The 25,559-nt window shown below is 33.8% G+C and overlaps 1 protein-coding gene across 7 annotated transcripts in view; it reads left to right on the forward strand.

The window, feature by feature from the left end:
* Positions 1-25,536, forward strand: part of LOC149794094 (phosphatidylinositol 4-phosphate 5-kinase type-1 alpha-like) — a 153,930-nt gene extending 128,394 nt beyond the window's left edge. For all 7 annotated transcript variants that reach the window (XM_089968053.1, XM_089968052.1, XM_089968057.1 and 4 more), the window contains one exon: positions 19,108-25,536. Coding sequence is in view for 6 of the 7 variants with exons in the window: in XM_089968052.1 (XP_089824178.1) it covers positions 19,108-19,119 (12 nt within the window). In the remaining variant the exon portion in view is untranslated. The remainder of the gene's footprint in view (positions 1-19,107) is intronic.
* The last annotated feature ends 23 nt before the right edge of the window (positions 25,537-25,559 follow it).

Consider the following 25,559-nt stretch of genomic DNA (forward strand, 5'->3'; position numbering starts at 1 on the left):
ATTTCATGAGACAATCGTCAGTATCGAAACAAAATTTTTGTATTTTTCAATTAGTAAAATATTGATGCTATAATTTCATTGTAATAGTGAAACATTTTATTGTACTTGAGGATATCTCTACGGGCGAATTCAGGAATTCTCTGGAACTTGTTTTTCCCACAATGGTCCATATCTGTGAACGAAGCTCTTTATTTTATGAATTACTCATTTTGCTTGATTGCCTTGCTATCTTTAATCAAAATTATGACTGAGTAGGTGAATGTAAGGTAGTTTAATTAGATTATGTACACAATGATATTTATCAGTGTTCTATTGATCAACTGAAAGTAGTTACCCAGCATACGATCAGAGGCACTGTTTCTTAAAAATGTAGGATTTGCATGCCTTTTAACCTTTATTTGACTCAAAAGACATAATTACCTTGATAATATAAAAGGAGGACTGCTTTTTTTTTTTAGTGCAACAATACAACAAATGCTTCCACTAGTACGATATCAAAACACAGTGGGCACTTAATTAGGTTTTCAAAGAAATGCTGGTGGACATAGCTGTTACAGAAGATTGACACTTTTACGTTTAATTACAAGAGGGCACATTGCATTTATGATGATTACACTTAAAAGGAACTAAAAGATAGAACAAGATCACAAATTTCAATTGATAATTTTTAAAATATAATTGGTATTTATTTATTAAAGTAATGTCTCCATTAAGAGTAAGTGACATTTTCATTGATTGAAATGTCCTTGAATATCGTTAATTGCGGTGTACTAAGAATGTCATTTGAAAAGAAAATGTAACAAATTATATGACTTGTTAAATTTTATATTTCATGATGTTGACTAAAATTTCCAGGTCCTATCTACCATTTTCGATGATAAAATGAGCGATATATCAAAGTTTCCATTACCAATTTTGATCATGATTTCCTTCAAGTTTAGCAAATAGTGATCAATTTTTTGGCATTTTCTGGTTTAATAAATGGGATCCACGCCTGACCCCACATTTTAAGCAGGTTCGCAAGTTATCAGGGTGCGAGTTATCCAGGGAGTGGTGTACATGGATGGCCTGTAAATGGGCCACTTTAAGGTTTGCCTCAATGATGTTCAGTCTATTGCAACAGATCCCTAAGACACCTCTTGGTTGTCATCAGTCATGAAAAGTCCTCTGTCCTCATTCCTAATCATGTTGCATAATCGCTCTCATCTTCGTCTTTGTTCTCTCTTATCTCTAAAATGTATTTGTGTGTCCTATCTAAAAAATTTACCAAGATAATGCATTATAATGATGTTTGACAAATCAAAGATTTAGCTTGCTCTAATTTTTATCTTAAAAAAAACATGCTGGGTCAATTAAACATTATGCACTGTGTGGTTTAAAATGAGAAAGAAACCAAAGAACCAATTTTATTTTCTGAAAATTGTATGGGTACTTGACAAAGCATTGTGACTGCTGGTATATTGAGTATATCAAAGCTTTAGCAGGTACCAATTACCTTAAAAGACCATAACAAGTCAGTGAAACACTGTCCAACTTTAAAAATACAATGCTGTCAATTAAATATTGCTCACTCTTCTGCAGAGAATTAAATAAACTGCAAATTGTAACCATGTTCAGCATATCAAACCCGATTACCATGAAAGGACCAAACTGGGTCAGTGAAACCTTAATCACTGTATAATCGCAAACATATATCCAATACTATGATTTAAGAGGAGAAATAAAAATAAAAACCCAAGTTTTTTTTCCAAAGAAGAAAAAAATGTTTTCTGACATTATAATTTAATTGATTATTTTGTTTCAAGATATGTCAGTTTTACCATTAGAGACTAACCGTAGTCACAAAAAATATGACCCCTAAATGTACCTCTGATATGAGACCATTAACACTGCTTGCATTTAAAATATTTGCTTTTTGATTCAAGCAAGACCAAAGGATGAAAAACTATCTGATCCAGATGTATGGAATAATCAAAATTTATGGTAAGCGTACGGCAATCAGCGTATTTGTTTTTTCTGCAATGGAATACTTTGCACAGCTTTCGGAAAAATACCAGTCATTATGTAGATGTATTTCTTGTTGCGGCAGAGAGCAAAATACTACACAGTAATGTGAAATGAAATAAGTTGATTAACATAAGAAATCAAAGATAACGGCTATCAAGTTTTGTAAGTATTATTTATTTCAATAAGGCAAGTACCAGTTACCTGTAAACAATTTAGTACAATACAGAATGCAGCAGATTTAATATTACACAAGGGGTGCATGTGACACATGTCGGCAGCTATAGTGTCTTCATCCTTATGTCAATTTTTCCTTGGAAAAACTTTTTATGTTCTTGTATAAAACATGCACCTTCAACTGAAAACAAGAAAATTAAGTGAAAAAGTGCATGTTATTCCGCTAAGTACACTTATCATCAAGATTTTGGATGAGTTAAAAATGATTTATAGATATCCATGCATAATAATGATGTGATCTTGTGTCTGATTGGCTGAACTTTTAACCACTCTGGATACTATATGTCTTGTCCGAGTTTGATAATGCAGAATATGGGCTTATATCATCAAGATCTCAGTCAGGTTTGGTTATGAGCAAGTCTACCCATATCAGTGAGATGATCTTGCATTTTGTTGGATGAGCTTGTTACCATTTGAGAGATCATTTATCTGATTTGATTATATTTGGGAAGTGGACTTGATTCTTTAAGATTCTATATAGGAATGAGATCATTTTATAACAATGAGGTGATCTTACATCAGATTGGTTTAGCAACTTTTATTATGATTTTTATCAAACTGAGTAAATAGGATCATGTCCTGAAGATATCCAGTGAGTATTATTGTGAGAAAGATCAATCCATACCACTTATAAGACTGTGTTTCTGACCCACTTTTAATCAGGCTTGGTAAAACAGCTGATGTTGTCAAGATGTTTGATGAGTTTTGTTATGATCGAGATTGCAACATATCAGTGAGGTGATTTTGTATTTGATTGGTTGAATTGTTTAGTACTCTAGAGATGTAATTTTGATACGAGTTTGATAAAATGTAGTAAACAGACTCATATCATGAAGATGTCAACAGAGTGTGATTATGAGTGAGACTTGAACATTTTAACATGGTGATCTTGATTGGCTGAGCTTGTCAGCGTGCTAGCAACTTTGCTTTATCAGACTTGGTAATTGGTCTTATATCATTGTGATTATGTGTAAGATCTAAGCATATTTATGAGGTAATCTTGAATCGGATTAGTGGCGGTGGATAACACTAATGAGACTAAATTTTGATTGAATTTTTCTCCAATTTGGTAAATTCACTTAAAACATTATGATCTTCAACAGTTTTTTTGTCAGCGATATCTCTGCATGTTAATGAAGTGACCTTGCATCTGATTTGCATGTTTTTTACTTCTCTGAAGAGTACATTTCACATTCATTTGTAATAAATTATGGTCAGTATGTTTTGTGTCATCACGGTCTTGGATGGTGAGAATTGTAATGAGCCTATAGTAAAACAGGTTGACGTTACACCAGATAAAGTCTGGGATTTAGTTTACAGATGAGTATAAGTTTTACAATACTATATATTAAACCTGCTTTGTAAAATGGTAAACTATTAAGTTATGTAAGCCAGGTGAACAGTGTCAGGCTCATAGGCCTCTTGTTTCAAGTTTAGTAATGAAATAAATTAAGTTCAATTGCTAAACATTTTGAGCTAGAATATAGGTTTCTGATATTAAAGAATATTGTTTATATCCAATCTTTTGTAAATATCACACTGCTTAAAATTGATCAAAGAATTAATTACTAAATGTAAACGATGTTGGTATTGATAATTGTTAGTACAGTCTAGTCTACTTATGTCAAGAATTTTAACCTGAAGTACATACCATGCACAAGATTGTGTACATAGATACACCTTTTGGCCAATGAGAAAGATTGAATTGTTAGCTAGGCAAAATTTATTTTGGTTTTAGTATCATGCTTACGTACATGGCAATCTTACAGACAGTGATGGTGGATTGTTGAGAAAAAAAACGTGTTTTTGAGGTGGGATGGGAGGGGGCAGTGCATGTTACCAAAAATTCTCACATAAAATTGATATAACATTATCTATTTAAATAAGCCTCCTTGCGAGTATGGAGTTGTAAGAAACACTAACCATATAAACCATCATACAGTTAATAATAGGTAAATAAGGTCATCTACTCATACAAGTAATTTTACAATTGTTAATAAGATATCAACTGGTATAAGCCATCCTACAAATTGATAATTGGTTGTCAACTCAGCTAAGCCATCCTACAAATTGATAATTGGTTATCAACTCAGTTAAGCCATCCTACAAATTGATAATTGGTTATCAATTCAGTTAAGCCATGCTACAAATTGATAATTGGTTATCAACTCGGTTAAGCCATCCTACAAATTGATAATTGGTTATCAACTCAGTTAAGCCATCCTACAAATTGATAATTGGTTATCAACTCAGTTAAGCCATCCTACAAATTGATAATTGGTTATCAGCTCAGTTAAGCCATCCTACAAATTGATAATTGGTTATCAATTCAGTTAAGCCATTCTATAAATTGATCATTGGTTATCATCTCAGTTAAGCCATCATTCAAACTGATAATAGGCTTTCAACTCATACAAGTAATTTTACAATTTATCATAAGTTATCAACTCATGAGCCAATAGATATTTACTGGAAATTAACATTTGAGCCAGAGAAGATAATATATTTTTCTTTAAAGGAATTTGTTCACTCAAACAGAAAATAGTTGATAGACTTAGCATTGTTAGATATCATCACCACACACACTCTCATAATCACAACCACACAAACATTGAATGACAAATTCACCAAGTCTCGATCTTTAAAATCCATTGGACAATTGGACAATGATGAAAAGTATTGTTATCTCTGCTCCCAAATGGATGGCTCTGTCAGCTTCGGCTTTTCACCAATAGACTTCTTATGATGCCTAGTTGGTCCTAATGAGAATGGTGCCAGTCACACATTCCAATATGGCTGTAATGAGTACTATTGTGAAAATCATTATTGTCACTACTCCTCCTGAATGGGCTTTTGACCAAAACACTTTTAATGATGCATACTTTGTCCTATATTGTCAGTGTATTAGTATTGCCTAGATGAATTTGTCCCAGTATAGTTTTAGAGCTAACACATGTTGGAACATGACAACTATGAACCAGTCTGTGATATTGTCATTTGGAATCTTCTGATTTTTTTTCTTTTAGAATACCTTGTAGAAAAGCGCATGGTCAGTCAATCAGGAAGAATTAACGAGTGAACAGTGGGCAGTGTGTTTATATTATTAGATGGGAGTTTGACCCATTTTTAAAGACTGGGTGGAGTATTTCAAGAGAGATAAGAGGAAAGTGGTGTTTATTTTGTGTGAGAGAATTATTGATATCTCAGATGCCCTGAAATCTCAGCCAAAAGGCAAGAAACATTGGCAAAATGTCCAAAACCAACCAAGTGTGACATCTATATCATTCTTTGGTCCATCTATGATGAAACAGACTGATATAGATCGAAAGAAAAAAGCAGACATCTCAATTTTCAGTAGATCCTCAGCCCATTCAGCCACTAGTTATTCCTAATGAAAATGGTGCTGATCTGGTGTCCATTATTGCCACCATGGTGGCTATCTTGAAATTCTTGTTATAACAGAAATTCGTATCAACATGGTCCTGCCAGCAGAAGACTTCTTATGATGTCTAGTTGATCCTAAATAAAAATGATACCTATATGGTGTCTAATAAGACAACCATACCACCAATCTCATCTCAAGATCTTGTTATTGCTACTGTTCCTGAATGGATGATCCAATCAACATGGGAATTTCATTGAAAGACTTTTCTGTGTTTTTGGTCCTAAATGAAGATGATGCGAATCTGACATTCAGTATGGCTGTATCTTGAAAATGTTGTTATCATTAATTCTATGAGATTTCTGGTCATATTGACATTTATGCTTTCATCAGAATACTTAATGTGATGGAAATGGTATTCATTATGGCTAGGCTACCATTGCAGCCATCTTGAAAATGTTCTTTATCATTTTCCCACAGAACGAAAATCCATATCAACACAAGGTTTCCACCAGAAACCAGAAGACTATATGGTATCTTGTTGGTCCCAAACAAAAATGCTGAAAATCTTACATCCAATTTGTGTATCACAGCAGTTAATTTGAAAACTTGTTTTCACTAAAGAATACCAGAGATGTTTTCAACACTCTGCGGCTAAAAGTTAGAAATGGTTTTATCTTGAATTCTTGGAAATTCTTTTTAGTCAGTAGAACATCAGTTTTATACTGTTTGCAAATGATGAAAAATATTTTCTGCAGTCTCTCTATAAAAATTTTCTTTAAAAAGAGTAATTGTTTGAGTATAAATACTCCTTTGAAATTTTTTTTAGATATTCTGGAAGTGTCCAGGACAAAATTTTTTTATACTTCATCATTACTTGGTCCAGATTAATCCTTCCATTCTACACAAACTTTCTCTTTTATTTTTCAATTGGTACTCAGACATGTTAGGGGATGGTAATGGTTGCTGTTACTATTATCTCATCTTTGTTTTATTAGGATTTAGACAGCACATTTTGGTTCTAAAGGTCAGATCTGTGCTGCACACGGCCACATTGTTAAACGGCTAGCACTATTTAACGCTAATGGTGTTACACACCAATGGTGATTATTGTCAAATCTTTAGCAAATACCCTGAGGTAATCGTTGAATTATAGTTGATTCTATTTTTCCTTTTGCAGGACTGATGGTAAGTAGCAAACAAATATCTTTTCTAAGATGAGGATCTTTGAAATTTACCATATGTTATTAATTAAAGGCTAAGGTGCCCTACGCAGCCTTTCTGTTAAACAAGTGGACTATCACTGGTAACATGTAATAGCTTGAGCAGTAAGCTTGTAGAAACCTTAGTGTCACCTGTATAGATCAGCTAAGTGTTTTATTGATGCTTGAATGAATAAACAAATCGAGACAATTTTATATAATGATATTTGAGTGAGTGTCAGTAAAAACACTTGATCTGTCAATTATGTCTGGCAAATGCATTGGAATCAAAACCCCATATATATATATATATATATATATATATATATATATATATATATATATATATATATATATATATATATATATATATATATTTACACACACACACACACACACACACACACAACTGTATTGTTAAATAAATGTATGTTTTGGTGGTATATAGCTCCTTTAGACAAGTAAAATTTACTAAAGAATATTTGCGGTGCAGAACAGTCACAAAACTGTTGTAATCATTCCCTGGATATACTGTTAGAATCACTTGGAACAATAGAGACATCTGCTGACATGTATTAATAATACTGTTAGAAATTTTGTATTCTCTGATGGATTAAAAAGCATTCAAATTTAACAATTATTATACTAAAATAGATATGCGAACTTTCACTCACTTTTTCAACTTCCAATCGTATTTCACCTGAACTATTTTCTAACTCCAGACTTGAAGTATAAAATACGATGCCGAAAACAAAGTCCTTGCCAAGTTAAGATTACATGCGTTGAAACAGTGTATATCCAATCTATAGTATAAGTATTTTGTACCCATGTTGTATGGAATAATAGATGTACAGAGCACAAGTACTGTGTACTCATACTATATGGAATAATAGAAGTAAAGAGCACAAGTACTGTGTACTCATACTGTATGGAATAATAGATGTACAGAGCACAAGTACTATGTACTCATACTGTATGGAATAATAGATGTACAGAGTACAAGTACTATGTACTCATACTGTATGGAATAATAGATGTACAGAGCACAAGTACTGTGTACTAGTACTGTATGGAATAATAGATTTACAGAGCACAAGTACTTTGTACTAGTACTGTATGGAATAATAGATTTACAGAGCATACAGAGCACAAGTACTGTGTACTCATACTGTATGGACTAACAGATATACAGAATACAAGTACTGTGTACTAGTTCTGTATGGAATAATAGCTTTACAGAACACAAACAGTACTTGTAACTGTATGGAATAATAGATGTACAGAGCACAAGAACTGTACTCGTACTGTATGGACTTTCAGATTTACAGAGCACAAGGACTGTGTACTTGTACTATATGGAATAATAAATTTACAGTACACAAGTACTGTGTACTCATACTGTATGGACTTTTAGATTCACAGAGCACAAAGACTGTGTACTAGTACTGTATGGAATAATAGATTTACAGAGCACAAGAACTGTACTCGTACTGTATGGAATAATAGCTTTACAGAGCACAAGTACTGTGTACTAGTACTGTATTGAATAATAGATTTGCAGAGCAGAAGGACTGTGTACTAGTACTGTATGGAATAATAGCTTTACATTGCCCTTTGAAAGATTTTACATTTGTTCAAACACAAAGTTTAGAGTCATTCAGGTATAAATTTTTCCTTAACTCATTTGGCCCCAAACCTGCCTGTAGGCGTGATGAAGCTGTACCCTATTTCCGAGCTCCGCAGAATCAAGGTCATTTAAGATGCACCAAAGTGGGTGGTATTACAAAAAAGCAGACACACAGCTCTACAATGATACTAAATAATCTGGAAGTTCTAGTTGCACTACAAAATACAGAGGGGAAAACCTCATTTTTTGGACCCGTATTTTATTTCTTTCTCACCCAAAATTTGTTCATGGTCAGAATGCAATTTTGTGTCCAGATTTTAGACCTTTTGGCCTCAGATCTAAGGCAGACCAGTCTGAACTGCACACAGACAGGTGAACCTTTGCAAAAACTAGGATAAGGTGGGCATTTGGAAGAAAGAGTGGTCTCCATACGAAAATGATGGGTCCATTAAGCAAAAATAAAATAAAATGAACTCCCAACTTTTACCCTTCTGCTCATGCGCAAGCAAAATAACCAATGGAAAATGATGTTTCTAATACAACTAGGCATTATTCTGACCAAAAATATGTTGAAATATATTACGATCTATTCAGATATAGCCCCCAAAATGTCTTTCCTACTTGCATTTCAGGTGAAAACGATAAAAACCTATGGGGTCGAATGAGTTGAATATATTAAAATACAAATCTATGATCCATATACCACCAAATTCAAGACTAATAGAAAACCCAAAAGCATTTTATTTCAGAGCTGCTACTTGACAATGTAAGTGATTTACTGTTTACACTATCTTCTATGGACAGGTCAGAATTCATCATTAACCAGATACCTGTGTTTAGGTTTATTAGTTTTTTTCAAAGATCGTAATGCAGGTATGTGCTTCTGTTGGCTACAGATTTGCTTATTTGTGTTAATAAGAGTTATAGTATAGTTGCATGTATTCATGTATTCAGACATTTACTCAGCCATGCAAGCAATATACATGAATTTTTACTTCCCAAACCGAAAGTGTACATAGTTAGTAACAGTGTTGTCCATGTTTTCACATGATAACTTGGTCAATTTTGGTAATTTTACTCATGCTTAACATGGACTCGTGGAGAAAAGAGAAAAAGGCTACATGTTTTTGTTTTGTTATAGTTGGTTTGGGGGTTGGGTTAAGATTCAAAAAGGTCAAAGTTCAAGGTTGCTGAAGAGTCATGTTTCTGCACATAAACTTGCAGCCTTTTTCATCAGTCACCTTATCTGGACTTCTGTTTCAGGATCAGAACTTCAAAGGTCATGGTAACTTTAGCCTAAATTTGTACCATTGATTTTCACATGACAAGTCAAGTTTATTATAAGATGTCATTACATTTCTCCCTTTCAACATCAAAATGTCAGAACTCAAGTTCACTGAAGCTAAAATTGTGAGTTTGGTTTACACAAAAGAACTTTTGTTTCCTTCCGCCCATTTGTATGAACCTTTTCTTGTAGTCTGCATTCTTTAAGAGGCAGCACCATACTGAATTTTGGGTCAAAGGTTCAAGGTCATGGTCTTAGATCAAGGTATATTCCAGACTTCATTAGCGAACTTCATAGAGGCAGTTCCCGATTTTTTTGAAGATTACATAAATCGTCAAAGTCACTGAAGCTCAAATTATTCCATCAGGATTTTTTAAAAGTACATCAAACTCATAGGTGTCAACCCCTTGAGAAGGAAACCTGTATGCCAGACAAAAAAAACTTACAAAGACCAAAAAACCTTACACGAAAAAATGTATTCAAACATTCTATAAGATCAACGGTTTTAAAAGAACAAATGCTATACACAAAGTATTTTTACACATATTTACATAATTATTTACATTTCTGAAACTTTATTTCATTCTTTTTACTTATAACACTATCATCTTCCTGCTTTGGCTAAGCAAAGAAGCTTTGGATGGATGCTCCTTCATTTCAAAATTTCTTTCATACAATTTTGTCCTGAAGTGTTCTTCCAGATCATATATGTCGACACCACTACTTTAATGTCTTTACTGCATATTTTACAAAAAGCATGGTAATATCCTAACATGGATACAACTACAATTCCAGGGAAGACTTTAATACAATCAGCCTGAAACTTGCCAGTCAGTGTCTTCAAGCTTGCGTTTCATTGAGTTAGGCTCAGCCATTTTATGGCTGAAATATTTCAACTAGATGAGAGAAATACAAAAAAATAATTAAAAAATTTAGATTCTTTGTGTGATAGAGGAAGATCTCGCGATTACAAATATGTTACGTTTTATGTTTTTTCCCTATAAACCCCAAGATATTATGCCAGGAGCTATCCAAAAATTGAAATCTAGAAGAATTTTTTTGGACAAAGTAGCAGTCCAGAAGTTTATATCTCATAAGCTGTTGATTGTTTCTATTAAAATTGCGTATCTGGTGTTTGAAAAGTTATGAATTTGCTATATAGTGTGCCAATTTTGGTCACAAACTTGATATAAATTGGCAGTGTTACATATTTTTGAGTAACTCAACTCAAAACTATAACAGCACGATAAAATGCTGGTGCTAAAATAAGTAGAGTATTTATTTTTAATTAGTATATTGTTAAAAAATTTAATAAATTGACTTTATCTCCACACAGAAAAGTCTGAGGAATTATGGTTACACCAACATGATTGCCACACTATGTAAAGTACGAAAATTGATGCAAACTTTATGCATTTGATAGTAATAAGTATAAATAATAAAATAATAATGTATAAAATAAGAAATATACTTACTACACAGGTAGTTAGTCAATATTAGAAATCCAAGCCAGCCTCTAATCTCCATGCGATAAACGACAAGATCTTCACACATTGGAGTTGAACCATGAATGAAACTCGTTTCATTATCAGAGGAAAAGTGCGGTTTTGAGTATGATTTGATTGGTTGTTTCAGGCCACCATAGACTCACTGAATTCTCGTGCAAAAAAAAAATTATGCCCAAAGTCCCAGATGCACGCAAAACAAAAGTTTTAAATTTTGTACGATAAAACATACACTGACGAAAAAGGAAAATACCGTACAAATTATGGGTAAACTGTACAAGTTGACACCTATGCAAACTTCTCTTACATAAAGACTTAAAGGCTGCCATAGTGATATTTGGGGAAGAAAAAAGTCAAATAAAGATGTTGGTAAGTGGCAAGGGTGGGATGGGGATCATATTTGTACTCCACAGTGGATATTTGCCTTATGATCTTTTTAGTGTCTGGTCCATCTGAAATTAATGTAGTCCCTCCTCTTTCAACTATAATATCCATGCAAGTTCTATCATGCTTGTAAGTCAGGCATATATTTTTCTGCTTGATTTGTGCTGGAACTTTAAAGAAACTGAAGCCTACATACAAAGATGTGCCTATTAGTCAGTCATTATTTTATATATATATATATATATATATATATATATATATATATATATTTATATATATACTTTTTACAGTTTTAACATTACCTTTTGACTGTTAGTGTTTAGTGCTTCATGTTTATATTTTTCTGGAAGGCTTTACATTCCTACAGATCTGTGGCAGTTTTTTGTAGTTTCATTCTTAGAACTTTATTTTTAAAAAGCACCATATAGCCAATATTATGCTGATATGATGTTAACCCTGCAACTACTGCTACTACTACTAGTCATTTTTTTGCAAGAGTTATGCCCCTTGTGTCATTCTTTTGCTTTGATGGATTGTGCTGAAACTTTGCATAGGTGGTGCTTTACATCGTCGTATTTTGCATAGGGTTAGAATTTTAAAGAAAAAGAAATTCCCTGGCTTTCCTCACTGGTTATACTGGCTATTTAAAAAAGACCTTGTATATCTTAGGTATAGTTTGAAGAACCTTTAATTCCCTTTATTTTGGTATACGATTGATGGGTGTAATATGGATTATATAGTATACAGCTTGGCCTTACTCCAGATGTGTACCTTTCAAAAAAGTGCTAGCTCCACTTGGTCATTTTCACGTCATGAACTTCAGAGGTAAATTATGTGAAAAAGAGCTGATAACTTTGTTTACATTTTATATATTTGGTAATTCATTCATTGCACTTTCAGAAGCTGGTATTGTCTAGTCTGGCAAAATTCATTTTCCCTATTTTAATAACTGCTATGGATAGTGTACTTTAGACTAATTCAGGCTGATTTTTTAGCACAAGGGATCAGTCATTTTAGTTAGTAGTGTGCTTAGATCATGTACAGTTTCCAAAATTACGATATCCAAAGAAATGTCAGCCACATTACATTAAAGTAGCATGGAGGTATGCCAACATTATCTTCACTGTGCATGTTTTAAATGCAAACAACTTCATCTTACATGCATCACTTTCTCAAAAGTACATAATAACTGGTGAGCGCCCCCTTATACTATAATCTCCTCTTAAGATATACAGATTCTTCACTTTTTTTATTTATTCTCCCAGAGTTATCTCTCTTTGACATCCATACCTTTCACCATGTACTGTATTTTTCTTTCTTTAGAAAGATGACATCGTGTGTCATTATACAATAAAGCTGTCTCTCAGAATTATGTCATGATTATGTATTTAAATTATGTGGTAAATACTCAACTTTAGATAGATTATATGAGTTATGCCAGATGTACATTTGCAGGTTTGTGTACAGTCAACTCCGCTTATATGCATAGCCTCGGGACTGAACCCAAGCTATGCATACTAACGGATTATGCATTTAAGCGGAATTCATGTATATTTACAATGAAAAACAGGACCATACTTTTGCTTTGCACTTAAGTGATCTATGCAATTAAGCGATATGCATTTAAATGGAGCCGACTGTATATAATAATGGTATTCATGTATGCGAAACTTTAAAGGGGAACAATAAGTCTTTGCTGATGGATTCAGTTGAGTCCTTAAAAAGAATTCTCCTTTCCTACAGCAGAAATGTTGATGAAATCGTGAAAAAAAGTCAATTTTTAGATGCCCACCTTAAGGCATATCATATTCTGTTACTTTACCATCTGTCCATCTGCAACCAATTTCGTTTCTGCACAATAACTTGATCTGTCTGCCATCAACAGTTAAAAATATATGTGGATTGATTGAACATGTGGGGTAAGAAAGAGGTCTGTTGATAAAGGGTAAATAGGTCAAAGATCAACATCACTGATTGAAAGAAGGGAAGGATTTGTGCACGATAACATTAGCTCAGACTTTGTGGATGGCATTTACTTGGGGTAATGTTTAAACCTATTAATTTTGGGGTCTGTAGGTCAAAGGTACCATGACTGTAACAGAAAGTTGAAATAGGCATTGTCATAATAACATTTCTTATAAATCACAGTCATGGACATAACTTTGTGGATTGCTTTCACTATGAGTTAGGATAAAACCTGTTGATGGGATGGAGCAGTTCAAAGCTCAGAATTCAAGGTCACTGTGAATGAAAGAAAAAAAGTGGTTTCGGTAAAACAGCATTAATTTTGTATTACAAATATGAACAAAACTTTTTGGATGACTTGCCTTTGGGTAAGAAAGATATCTGGATTTTGGGTCAGAATGGTCAAAGTCACTGACTGGAAGAAGCAAATGGTTTCTACACCAGGATTTCAGCTTCACCAAAGTGTGTGGATGACTTACACACTGGGTTAGGAAGAAGCCCATTGATTTTTGGATCTGAAAGACATTGAAGAACAATTATTTTAGCAGAATAAACTTGATTTCTAGACCACATGCCTTGACCAAAGTTTGTGAAGGGCTTGCACTCATGGTATGGAAGAAGCGTGTTGACTTTGATTTCAAATAATCAAGGGTCAGGGTCATTTTGGCTCAAAGTTCAAGTTCATGATGAAATTCTAATCAGAAAATACTGGTTTCAGTTAAGCAGGTTTTTTTAGAACCACAAATTTGGATGAAAGGTCCTGGGAAGGTGTATAATATGTCATTCACTGTATTATTGTTATACACCATGCTTGGGTGTTCTGTACCATGGTTTGTCCATTTAACTGGTTAATACAATCTTTGTACAATGTAAACCAGCTGATCTCTCTCCCTCTCTCTCTTTCTCTCTCTCTGAATTTGCAGATATATTGCCTTATTCTTTCTCACACTTTGCAAGGATTACAGGAATTGGGGGGTTGGGGTAATTGTATAATGTAGGCATATTACTATTGTTACGTTACAGAAATGTACATTACAACTGAAATAATGCCTTATATGTAGGAGCAGTGTGTTACGCAGCAGAAGCTTACGAATGAATGGGTTTTGCAGTGTTACATTCAGATAGCTTCATTTTCTGGTTTGTTAAATAAGTTAAATGTACTGATGTAGAAAAATGCTTGGTGGAAATATTAACATGTATAGTCATTTGAAGTTGTTATGCCTGGTGATTTTTTCCACAGTGTAAGCCAAAAGAAAGTGAAAAGAAGAAGAAAAAACTAAAACAAAAACAAAAACCCAGTTTTTGCGTTCATGATAGGCTATGGTTACAGACAAGTGTCACAAAAATGTTTACTCCTCAGGCAAGGTGTCAGGTTGAGATTTTTTTCCTCAGTAATCATGGATTTCTTTGGAATTCTTCTTCTCAAGAAAATTCTTGTACACTGTTAAAAAGACCTCCAGGGCCAAGTAAATTACACAGTCCTTCATCTCGGAGAAATGAAAATTCTAGATCTAGTAAACATTTTACTTAAGGATTGTCCAGGACAAGAAAGTTTCTGTTAATATGGAAAGGTCATATTTTCTGACAGATTCATAGCTAGGCTGTAAAATAATGAAAAATAATCTCAGATGAGCTCCTTTCATGCCTAAATTACATGTACTTCACTAGGTACATAATCTCAGATGAGTTCCTTTCATGCCTAAATTACATGTACTTCAGATGAGTTCCTTTCATGTCTAAATTACATGTACTTCACTAAATGTTAGTACTTTAAAAAAAGTATTCAGCGAGCCTTTCAGCTATCACCAGCATTCAAACAATCATCTACCACATGCATACTGGCCAGGGTTTCACACTGACTGCTGACACACTGTTGTGATGTAACTGACTTCAGCTTAATGTCAATCAAAGGTATCACTTGTCAAACTGCCTAGGCCCGCTGCTAAGTTTTAATACATTACTTGATATTACCAAGCTCGCTCATTTTGTATTAAAAAGAATAGATAAAATAACACAGGATATGGTTGAATGCATGCAGTTAGATCAGGGCACAGGCAACATTTTCCAAGCACTTGTCCCTGGGACAAGTGAGTTGCAGCAATTATCTGTCACTGTCTTTATTATACTCAACACAGGAGGTACACTTCTTCACTACACTGTTTACACTTTTACTAAAGAAATGCAGGTACCTGATGCAAGCTTGGTAATTAAATAGGTAAAAACCATGAACATATTGCGTTCCAATGCATGTCCCATTAAATATTAATTGACTGATTTGTAACTTTAGCAATTGCAGTTGCACACATAGTCCTTGATTTTGTAGTGGTATTGATGTTTACGCCAATACCTCTCAATAATGTACGTATCATTTTAATGTTGAGAAATTTTCTTTTTCAGCAAGCTCTCACATGTCTTTAAGAGCTGGATATGGGAGAAGTTAAGAGACAGAGGCTGTCCAAACATTGTGAATTTTGTCTGGTCAGACATTGTTACGCTAGTCCCAGATCACTGATATTTTCAAGACACAGCAGCTTTATTAATACATTGTAAAGCCAATGACTAGATGCCAGTAGATATTTGTACAAGTATGTAATTGCTTTTCAGAAGATAAATGTCAGTAACTTAAACTTTAAAGAAGAATTCCATCAGTATCAATTTCCATCAAGTTTTATACTAAAAGTTCATGTTAGTCAAGTATCCATTCTAGATGGCTAGGCAAGGGCACCATGAAAGGAAAGATTGCTGATTGGCCTAAAGATACAGAACATCTCAAGGTCATCACACCAATCAAATTTTGACCATTTTGCTAAATGTTTCGACCTTATGCACTTTATAAATAGATTAAAATGGCATGCATTGTGTGAAAGTTGATGGAAATCAGCTGAGAGACATAAAATACTTATTCCCAGTGTAAGTTAGCATCATTTTTCTTGTGAAAGGAATTGCATAGTTACAGAACTATCTAACAGCGTCATCTTTTTGGTGTGACAGTGTATCAGTAAAGCTTCAGCCGTGAAAATGCTGGTAATGTGGTCTAGTGTAGCGTTGTCTGACCAGATGAAAAGTTTCAAAAAAATGAAATTCTCTGTCTCGGCTTCTTCGAGGTGTGAAAGCTTTCTGCACATGCAAATGATGTCTAAATTACCGAAAAATGTAACGGTAAATGCAAGAAATCGAGGACTAGGTATGAAACTGCAATATATGTTTCGAGTTTTACCCACTTTAGTGTCAAGTTTACATTGGGTACCTGTGTGAAAAAGAAAGCTTCTTTTGCAATGTGTTATAGACTGATAACAAACAGGCAAATGAGATTAAAGTAATCTATAATTGGTGTGTGCTAAATTTTAACTGAATATTTAGTGCGTGTTAAGAGTAGAAAATGAACTCGAATTTGCTCTCGAGATATAAATATGCATCTACTTGGTCCAGGGGTGAGTTTGTAGTAAAGTTTTAATCAGCTCAGACAATTTTTACCTGGTCAGTGCAGGTGGTTTTCCTGAGCTCTATTAGATAATTACAGGTGTTCAACAGATCAAGACACCAAATGATAGGCAACAGTGATTAAGTACATGTAAATCATGTTTGGATTAGGAATGGATATATACACTGTATCTGTGTGCCAATACTTTGACTACACTACAGTATATACCTATTCTGATGTGAAATTGGAAAAATTTGCACATAATGAGCCAAATTGGGAATTTTCTGATCACAAGAAAAATAGTACTGCATGTGTATTATTGAGCTAAGCACAGCACATTTGAATGCCATAAAGCAGTCTGTAAACATTGTCATAAACTGGGCTGAACTGTCATAAAGAAGTTTCTGGGGAGTGTTGTACAGTCCAGTGAAGTTTCTGGGGAGTGTTGTACAGTCCAGTGCAGCAAAAGCATTCCACCTGTACTGTAAATGAATGACCATCAATATTGATGTTTCATATTTATTTTGTTCTTTATCAATTTAAAACTTTTTCTCTAAAATGGTCTGTAACAAAAGTCCTGAAATAAATAGATCATATCAACACTTGACTGAAACTGCAGAGATCTCAACATGGTTACGAGATGGAAAATTCATGGTATGAATGTTGTTTTTAGTTGCCTGTGGAGTCGGATTTTCTCCAGGACAAAATTTGACATTGCTAGACTTCTCCTGTAATTCTGTTATTGTTGTGCGATTTAACACTATTTCACAGTTCATGATATGCTATATATGGTGGCCAGTATAACTGGTGGAGGAAAAACACATGCCAAAATATATATTATCTAATCCAGTGTCTTTTCACTGTAAAGAACATCCAGCTTGTTAGGAAAATTGGTAATAAATAAATGCGTGTACATAAGCCAACTAAGATTATGTTTATCTGCTTAATTATGATATTATTCCTTTCGGTAAATGATTATAGAACATTTTATTAAAGATTATGGGCCCCGCTCCTGTTATTTTGCCAATGGAGACTGGCAGAACAGTAGTCAGAAGAAATGTATAATGTTCAACTAATTTTTTATTAAAAGCAAACACTTTCTTTATATTTTTTTTCTTGCATACAGGCAGATGTTCTCCCATAATTACATTCTTGCTTTCTAGTATCACTTTCCATTTTTCATATGTACACACACATGGATAAAATTCTCTTTGTCTCTCTTGAATCACATGAGAGAAAAAAATTAGAATTATTTTGGTTTAAAATATTTTGGGGCTTTTTTAACTTAAAGTTGTTGATTTTGTAAGGTTTAACACCATTTTTCAGTACAGAATAGGCTATACATGCCCACGAGAAGTTACTGGCAAGCTTTCTCACATGCAGACAGAGGTGAGATGGCAGTGATCCGTAAGATTAAAAGCTGACCTCGATGATGTGCTTGTACATCTCCCCAAATATAAAAAGACATTTATTCACGTTTGCAATATCTTTTGTAAATCGAAAACCTCTGGCAACTAAAAATCAGATTTGGTCTCAAGGTTTTGGTTTTGAAGGGTTTCTATGGACAATGATATTTTGTGTGAATGCATATCACATATTACTTGCACGAGATTATGGCTCAATTACTAGAATCTCTAGGCTGTATTTCAATAAGGGATGCTGTCCTCACAAGCATGTTGATTTTTATATAGGTACAAGTGTCTTTCATTGGGTGGTGAGGAACAAGTTGAACATATTTGGACATGTATAAAAATTAGCCCAACAATACTTCACAAGGAAAGTTATAGAATTTTGGTGTGATGTGTTCAGAAGTTTGTCAAAATAATAGAAGATGCAGTTCCTTCATTATCCAAATGAATAAAAAAAAAAACATCTACAGAGAACCAGTAATAATTGTGCACATTGGTTTTAATAACCAGATAGCTTGAAGCCAAAGTGCTGTGACTGGAATCATTGAGACTGTAATTGACATTTGTGCTATTTGATAATAAGTAATAAGTCGGTATTTAAGGTTGTACGTTGGTCATCGAAGAGGGGGGCATTAATTTGAAGGACAGTCTTAATTATTTATAAATATCCTTTTGTTCACTTTCAGACCTATTTATAGCCCTCGCCATTCACTGCACAGCCTAAGTGGTTAAGCTGAGCAGACCATGACTTGCATAGCTCACCTTCACAAATCGGACTGGCTGTTGATGCTGCCTTGAACCATCATATGGTCGCATAGACAGGTATTGGAGCTGACAGCCATCCAGAAACCGGGTCAGTCTAATCAGGATTAAATTAGTCAGGAATACTGTACAAAAGCAAACTGTTGACTCGATCAAGAACTTCTGAAAACCATCATATCACTTTCTGAGGTTGTCTTCTAAAACATGTTTTGATAATAAGCCTAAACCAAGTCTATTTTGTGTCATTTATTTTTTCAAAAGGTTTGTTAGTGGTTTGTCACCTCTAGCTTAGAGTGGGACCATATTGTACTGAGATCGTCCAAGAGAAGAAAGCATTGTCATTGCCCAAAGTATTAAGGGGCACATGCACTATGGTATTGAATGTTTAAAGTTTTTGCATGGCATCAGCTTTGTAATTTTTGTTCATATACAAACATACTATATGATTTTGTAATACATTTGTGATCACTTGTATTAATTTTTTTGGAGCAGAACAATTTATTCATGTTCATTATTAGTGCATCAAAAAAAAAAACAAGCCATAAGAAATTTGAGACCATCAGTCCATTCTGTCCCATAAGCTTTGCTCAGCAGGTTTATTAAAAACAATATTATTTCCTGGGGATTAGGTTGAATTCATCAAACAGTTCAAAATGATGACTGATGGGAAGTGTTTGGATGCCAGAATAATATTGTTACCGTTTGTTGGAAGAATGGCTAATGTTATTTAAAATATATATATATTGGGGGAGAGAGAGAGATTAAAGCAGGCTTATTGCCATTATAGAAGCTGTAGCTACGTATCTTGCTGTATTTAAGGTTTATGGCTAATAGGTTGTTCTTTTCATACTAATATTTAAAGTAAACTTTATGTAATCATTACATGTGCCATTTTCTTAATTTTCTGTTTAAAAGGTATATCGGGTACTTTTAGTTCAACTTTTTATATTAATGTTACAACTTGCTGACAGATATTTCTCTGTCTGCTTTAGATCTGCTTTCATTAGGAGTATGGATGAGGAAGCTTCTTTTAAAATAGAGCTCAAAATTACTGTAACAGCTTCAGTATATAGTTTGTGATCTTTTGAGTTTTTCCTGTGCTTGTTATATTAATGTGACTGAAAAAAGTATATCATTCACAGTCAAACCTCAGATATTGCAATGACAGTATCATGGATGTATACTTGAAACTGGCATGCCCTGTCAATCAAGATTGCCACACAGCATTTCCACTCACGACAACAATTTCAAAGCCAGCAAAAGTATTGATTGTTTCTGGCTGGAGCTAGTGAAAGCAGCAAACCCAAGTGGAGTTATAGTGGGGAAGTTTCTAGGTCATGTCATATATTTAACATTACTCGGCATAGTACTTTGTTTTGTTTAAGGTATTTTGTCATTACTTTGTATTGTATAAGTATTGTATATTTAATTGTATATTTACAGACTTTTCCTAATGAGTTAGATTTACCTCTAATAATTGCATTGACTTAAAATATTTGAAGGGAGAAAGAGAGATCTATGCTGTTTGAAACAGTTTTCCAGGCGCTGCAGAAATTTTCAAGCTTATGTTCAGCACGAATAATGCTTTTTGAACCACAAAATCATTGGATTTTGCATTGAAAATGAACATATATTTTTTTTGAAATGACAAACGTTGAAAGGAGGAAAAATAGTTGTCACATTTTTTTTTTATACTACAATTTCAGTTTTGCCTAAAGATTTGTCAGAACAAATTACATATTCTCTTGATTTTTGGTATTTCCAAAATCAAGTTATTAGAATATTTTGAGCATATTAATCAGGTAGAAATATAGGTATTTATCAGTTTTAGAGATAATCTAAATATAGTGATGTTTTGCGGGGTTTAATGCCATTTTTCACATGATAGTCTATAACATGGCAGCCAATGTTTTGGTCGAAGAATAACCAGGGGATATTCTGGGAAGTACCTGGGGATATCCTGAGAAGATCCACCAACCCATGGAAAACTACTGGCAAACGTTCTCACCTGCCCACATATGTTGAACTGAGTCAAGTTCACACAGAAGTGAGATGTGTGATTGCATACCTGCCTTATTCCCCAGACATTTTTGGGGGATTTTTGAGAGTCCAAAAGTTTTTTGAGGTCCCAAGGAGCTGGTGGGGGGGGCAGTGTGCGTGACCAAAAGTAAGCTATTTTGTCCAGTTGAGAATAAGCTTTATTTTCATATAAATAAATAGAAAATGATTGGAAATTAAAATTTGAAGAAAAAAAGAATTTAACAAGTTTCAGTCTATTTTTCAGCATGTCTCTTTAATGTACTTAACTTCAAATGAATTGGGTTGTTCTACTTTGTGTACTTTACCTATGCAAATTAGCTAAATGGGTTTTCGCACAGTAGAATTTGACACATCACCCTAGCTATTGTCAACCAATTAAGTAATCTCTGAATGTTAGTATTTTATATCTGACCAACTTAATTTTTAGTTGTCTCTATATCAGCCATATGTCCCAATGATAGGTTTAGCCTAGGTTTGATCAGGACTATTTGCTGTTCACACATGCTACATACACATTGCAGGCATATGTCACAGTGGTCAAGAAATATTGGGTGTTGTTGAAAAAAATTTGGAGCTAAGATTCCAGAAATCGTGTTTTTCTAAACACATCTCTGTTGGAGGAGGGGATTACCAAACGTGTTTTTTATGTGACATTGTGTGTCATGGCAGGTATGTAAGTGATCAGTAAATACAAATACCATAGAACACTTGGACACCCAGGACTCAGTAAATACAAATACCATAGAACACTTGGACACCCCAGACTCAGTAAATACAAATACCATAGAACACTTGGACACCCTGGACTCAGTAAATACAAATACCATAGAAAACTTGGACACCCCAGACTCAGTAAATACAAATACCGTAGAAAACTTGGACACCCCAGACTCAGTAAGGCACTTATTATGTCTGGATATTATTCATCCATTGCCAGCTCTGTTTCTTCACAACTCAAGCTATTTAATGTCTGAAGTTACCCAATTCTGATTTGCACTTGTGGAAATGAAAATCCTATTGATTTTGGGGCAAAAGGTCAAGGTCACAGTGATTGAAAAAATAAAAATTGTTTTTTGTACAATAACTCCATTCCTTCACCACCAACATTTACAAAACTTTGTGGATGCCTCGCACTTGAGAGAAGAAAGAAGCTTATTAATTTTATGGTAAAAAGCAAAAATCAAGGTCACTGTAACTGAAAATAGAAAAATTATTTTCTGTCTACAGTTTCTAAACTTGTGGCTTGCACTTTGGATAAGGAAGGAATCTATAAATTGTATATCTCTTGGCTGGAGATATGATTGCCATCATCATGAGAAATGGAAAATAATTCCAAGAATTACATTAACTTGAGAGATAGGAACAAGCCGTGGAGCTGCATAGGGTTTAGAACTGAAGTTTGTGCAACTCTACTAGTGGTATCATAAGACAACATATGCTTTACAAACTTCTCAGTTGAACATAATGTTTACTGTCACTGCATGTTTCAGATACTGAACTTTTAAAATATATTTTCCAGCTTTAGAAGAGCAGTTCATGATATTTTATTACACCTTATTGAATATTGGTCAAGCATATGGAAAAAAGTCAACTGCCTTACTAAGAAGGTCTCTTCAGGGCTGATATTATTCAGGGTAATAATAAAGGAACAAACAACCTTTTATCATGAGATATTTGGCTGAATTAATTATTAAATAACTTTGATAACTGTAATCAGTGGTCATTAGCATTGCATCCTGTTGACATGTGATTGCAGGCTGCTTTGATAGTTACCACTAAAAAGGGAGACTCCGCTCCGGTGGCCTAGTGGTTAGAGTATCCACCTCAGATGCAGGAGGTCATGGGTTCAAACCTCAGCCAAGTCATACCAAAGACTTCTAAAAATGGTACTAACAGCTACCTCACTAGGTTCTAAGCATTAAGAAGTTAGTGTTAGGACTAGTCAGCCTGGTGTCAGAATAATGTGACTGGATGGGACATCATGCTAAATGTCTGCAACATGATGCCCCAGTACTAGACATCACTGTAACAGTCCTAACATTATGACTGAAAATTTGTTAAAGATACATTAAAAATCCCAATCACACACAAACAGGAAGACAAAGCATCAGTTCCCAATGTCATGAAAGTGGATTAACTTGTTTGTTTTAAAGCATTTAAATATGAATGCAGGTTATTATCTTTGTTTTCCCATTTCCAGATAAAATGGATTTACAGTTATTTCTGATAAAGCGTTCAGCATCTCCAACAAATTTTGCAAGTCCCTGTGGTCTCAGTTTTATTCAGTTATATATATCCTTGATATCCTTTTTTGATGTAATTAGTTTGGTTATCATACCGTAATTTTGTGACAAGAATGCTTCAAGCAGTGTTGAAGGAAACTGGTTTATATTTCACATTTTCAGAGATTAGATAAACTGAATAGACATATTTTTTGTTGATACATTCTGATTTCAGGAAAAATCTTTGTTATGAAACAATCTTGATATTAGAGCTGGGTTGTATATAAGTGTTTTTAATGAGTTTTATCACAAATGGCAATACTTGTATACAATGAACATACTGTTAGTTTTACAAATAAAGGAAAAAAGCACACCAGAAAGTCAGTAAAAATTCTAGATTTGTTAAATGAACATTGTAAAGTTATAACACGTGTTCTTTATTGGCAAGCAATGATATAATGCAATCTACCTAAACTTTGTACTAGCCAGACACAGTTATATCAATAAAGATATTAATGTTCCAGACAAAATATTCCAAAAAATTTATAGTTTGTATTATTGAATGAATTATCTGGACAGAGAGAAACCTAATTACATTTTAATGTTGGGATATTTGGGTCAATGGCAGTACCTTTTGCTGAAGAGCAAGTCCTTGATCATACTTGGTGGATGGGTTGCACTTAGAACAATGAAAAAGGTTTAGAGAAGTCACAGACATGATAAGACTAATAATGAAATAATATTCTAAAGTTTAGTTCAAGGCCACATTCCTTAATGAAAGGTCAAGGTCATTGAGACTATTGGTCAATAATCATCAGAGTGCTGCAAATAGATATCAGTTTTACTGGTACAGTACTGACCTCCTGACCCCATTTCTCTGGCATAGACATACCAGCAAGAAATGTCATAATTGCACAACATGCCAGACCATACTGGATTACCTTTACCACTGGTTCCTAGGAAACTGTTTGTTAAACAATGGCAGGTATATAATGTGCAGTTCATGATACTCTTGTTTTTAAAAAAAATTATTTACCTTAATTTTATTTTTAAAGTGTATTTTAAATTCTCTTTTCTATGGGTAATATGATTTATATAATTTAAATACCTCACATGAAATAGCATAAATCCTTTTGAATTTTCTAACTGCCATGAACTTTTGCACAAACCTATGCATATCATTTGCAAGAAGTTTGGATTTATAAAATGTACATACATTTCAGTTGCTACTGAAAGCGTGATCAAAATGTTTAAGTTCTTATCTCTCACCCTGTTCAATTTATATGTTCATATTTTGCATTTGTAAAATGTATGTGCATTTCAGCTACTACCAAGTGTTGTGCTTTAATGCAGATCAAAAACGTTCATATTATTATCTCATTCTGGTACTGTGTTCATACTAATGTGAAATGGCTTTTTTCATGATATTAGGGCATTGGTACTATGGTATGTACAGTCATTAAGGAAATGCCTAGATCGAGCTAAAGACAACTTAAATATAGTCAAGAAGTCACAATGTTGCTTTCATTTGGCTTTGAAATTGTTGTTGTGTTTGGAGCAGTGTTGCATCAGGCAGTCAGCATGCTTGATTGACAGGATATGCCAGTTTGAAGCTTGATTGACAGGATATGAACTGGCATTTTGATGGATGGAAACTTATGGTTCAAGAAGTAGTATCCTACATTGATGTTATTTTCATGGTATTCAGAAGTTTTGTTACCATGGATACAGACTGGTATAAGACACCTTGTGTTCAGTAATAGAAAATTAAACCTTTAATTCAATCCAGAAGTAAGTCTGTGACATTGGAGGGGTGGGTGCATTTTTGTACAGACCCTGTAATCATGTAAGTTGCCTTGTTAAATTAAGTTAGCCATAACAATTACATTCATATCGTATATTTATTGCACATTTTCTGAATCAGATTTATTTTCAGGGGATTTTTTTTTTCTTTTTTCTTTCCTGATTGATTTATTGATATATTGAATTAATAAGCCAAGTTGCTATACAGTGTAATCGTGTCTTCACATGTCATCAGATTTACAGGAATTGACATTCCATCATTCAAAATAAACACTTCATCAGTACAAATTTGCATTATGTTGTCATGTGTA

Source organism: Sinohyriopsis cumingii, chromosome 8 (assembly GCF_028554795.1).
Source record: "Sinohyriopsis cumingii isolate HCF-2022 chromosome 8, ASM2855479v2, whole genome shotgun sequence".
NCBI classification, from domain to species: Eukaryota; Metazoa; Mollusca; class Bivalvia; order Unionida; family Unionidae; genus Sinohyriopsis; species Sinohyriopsis cumingii.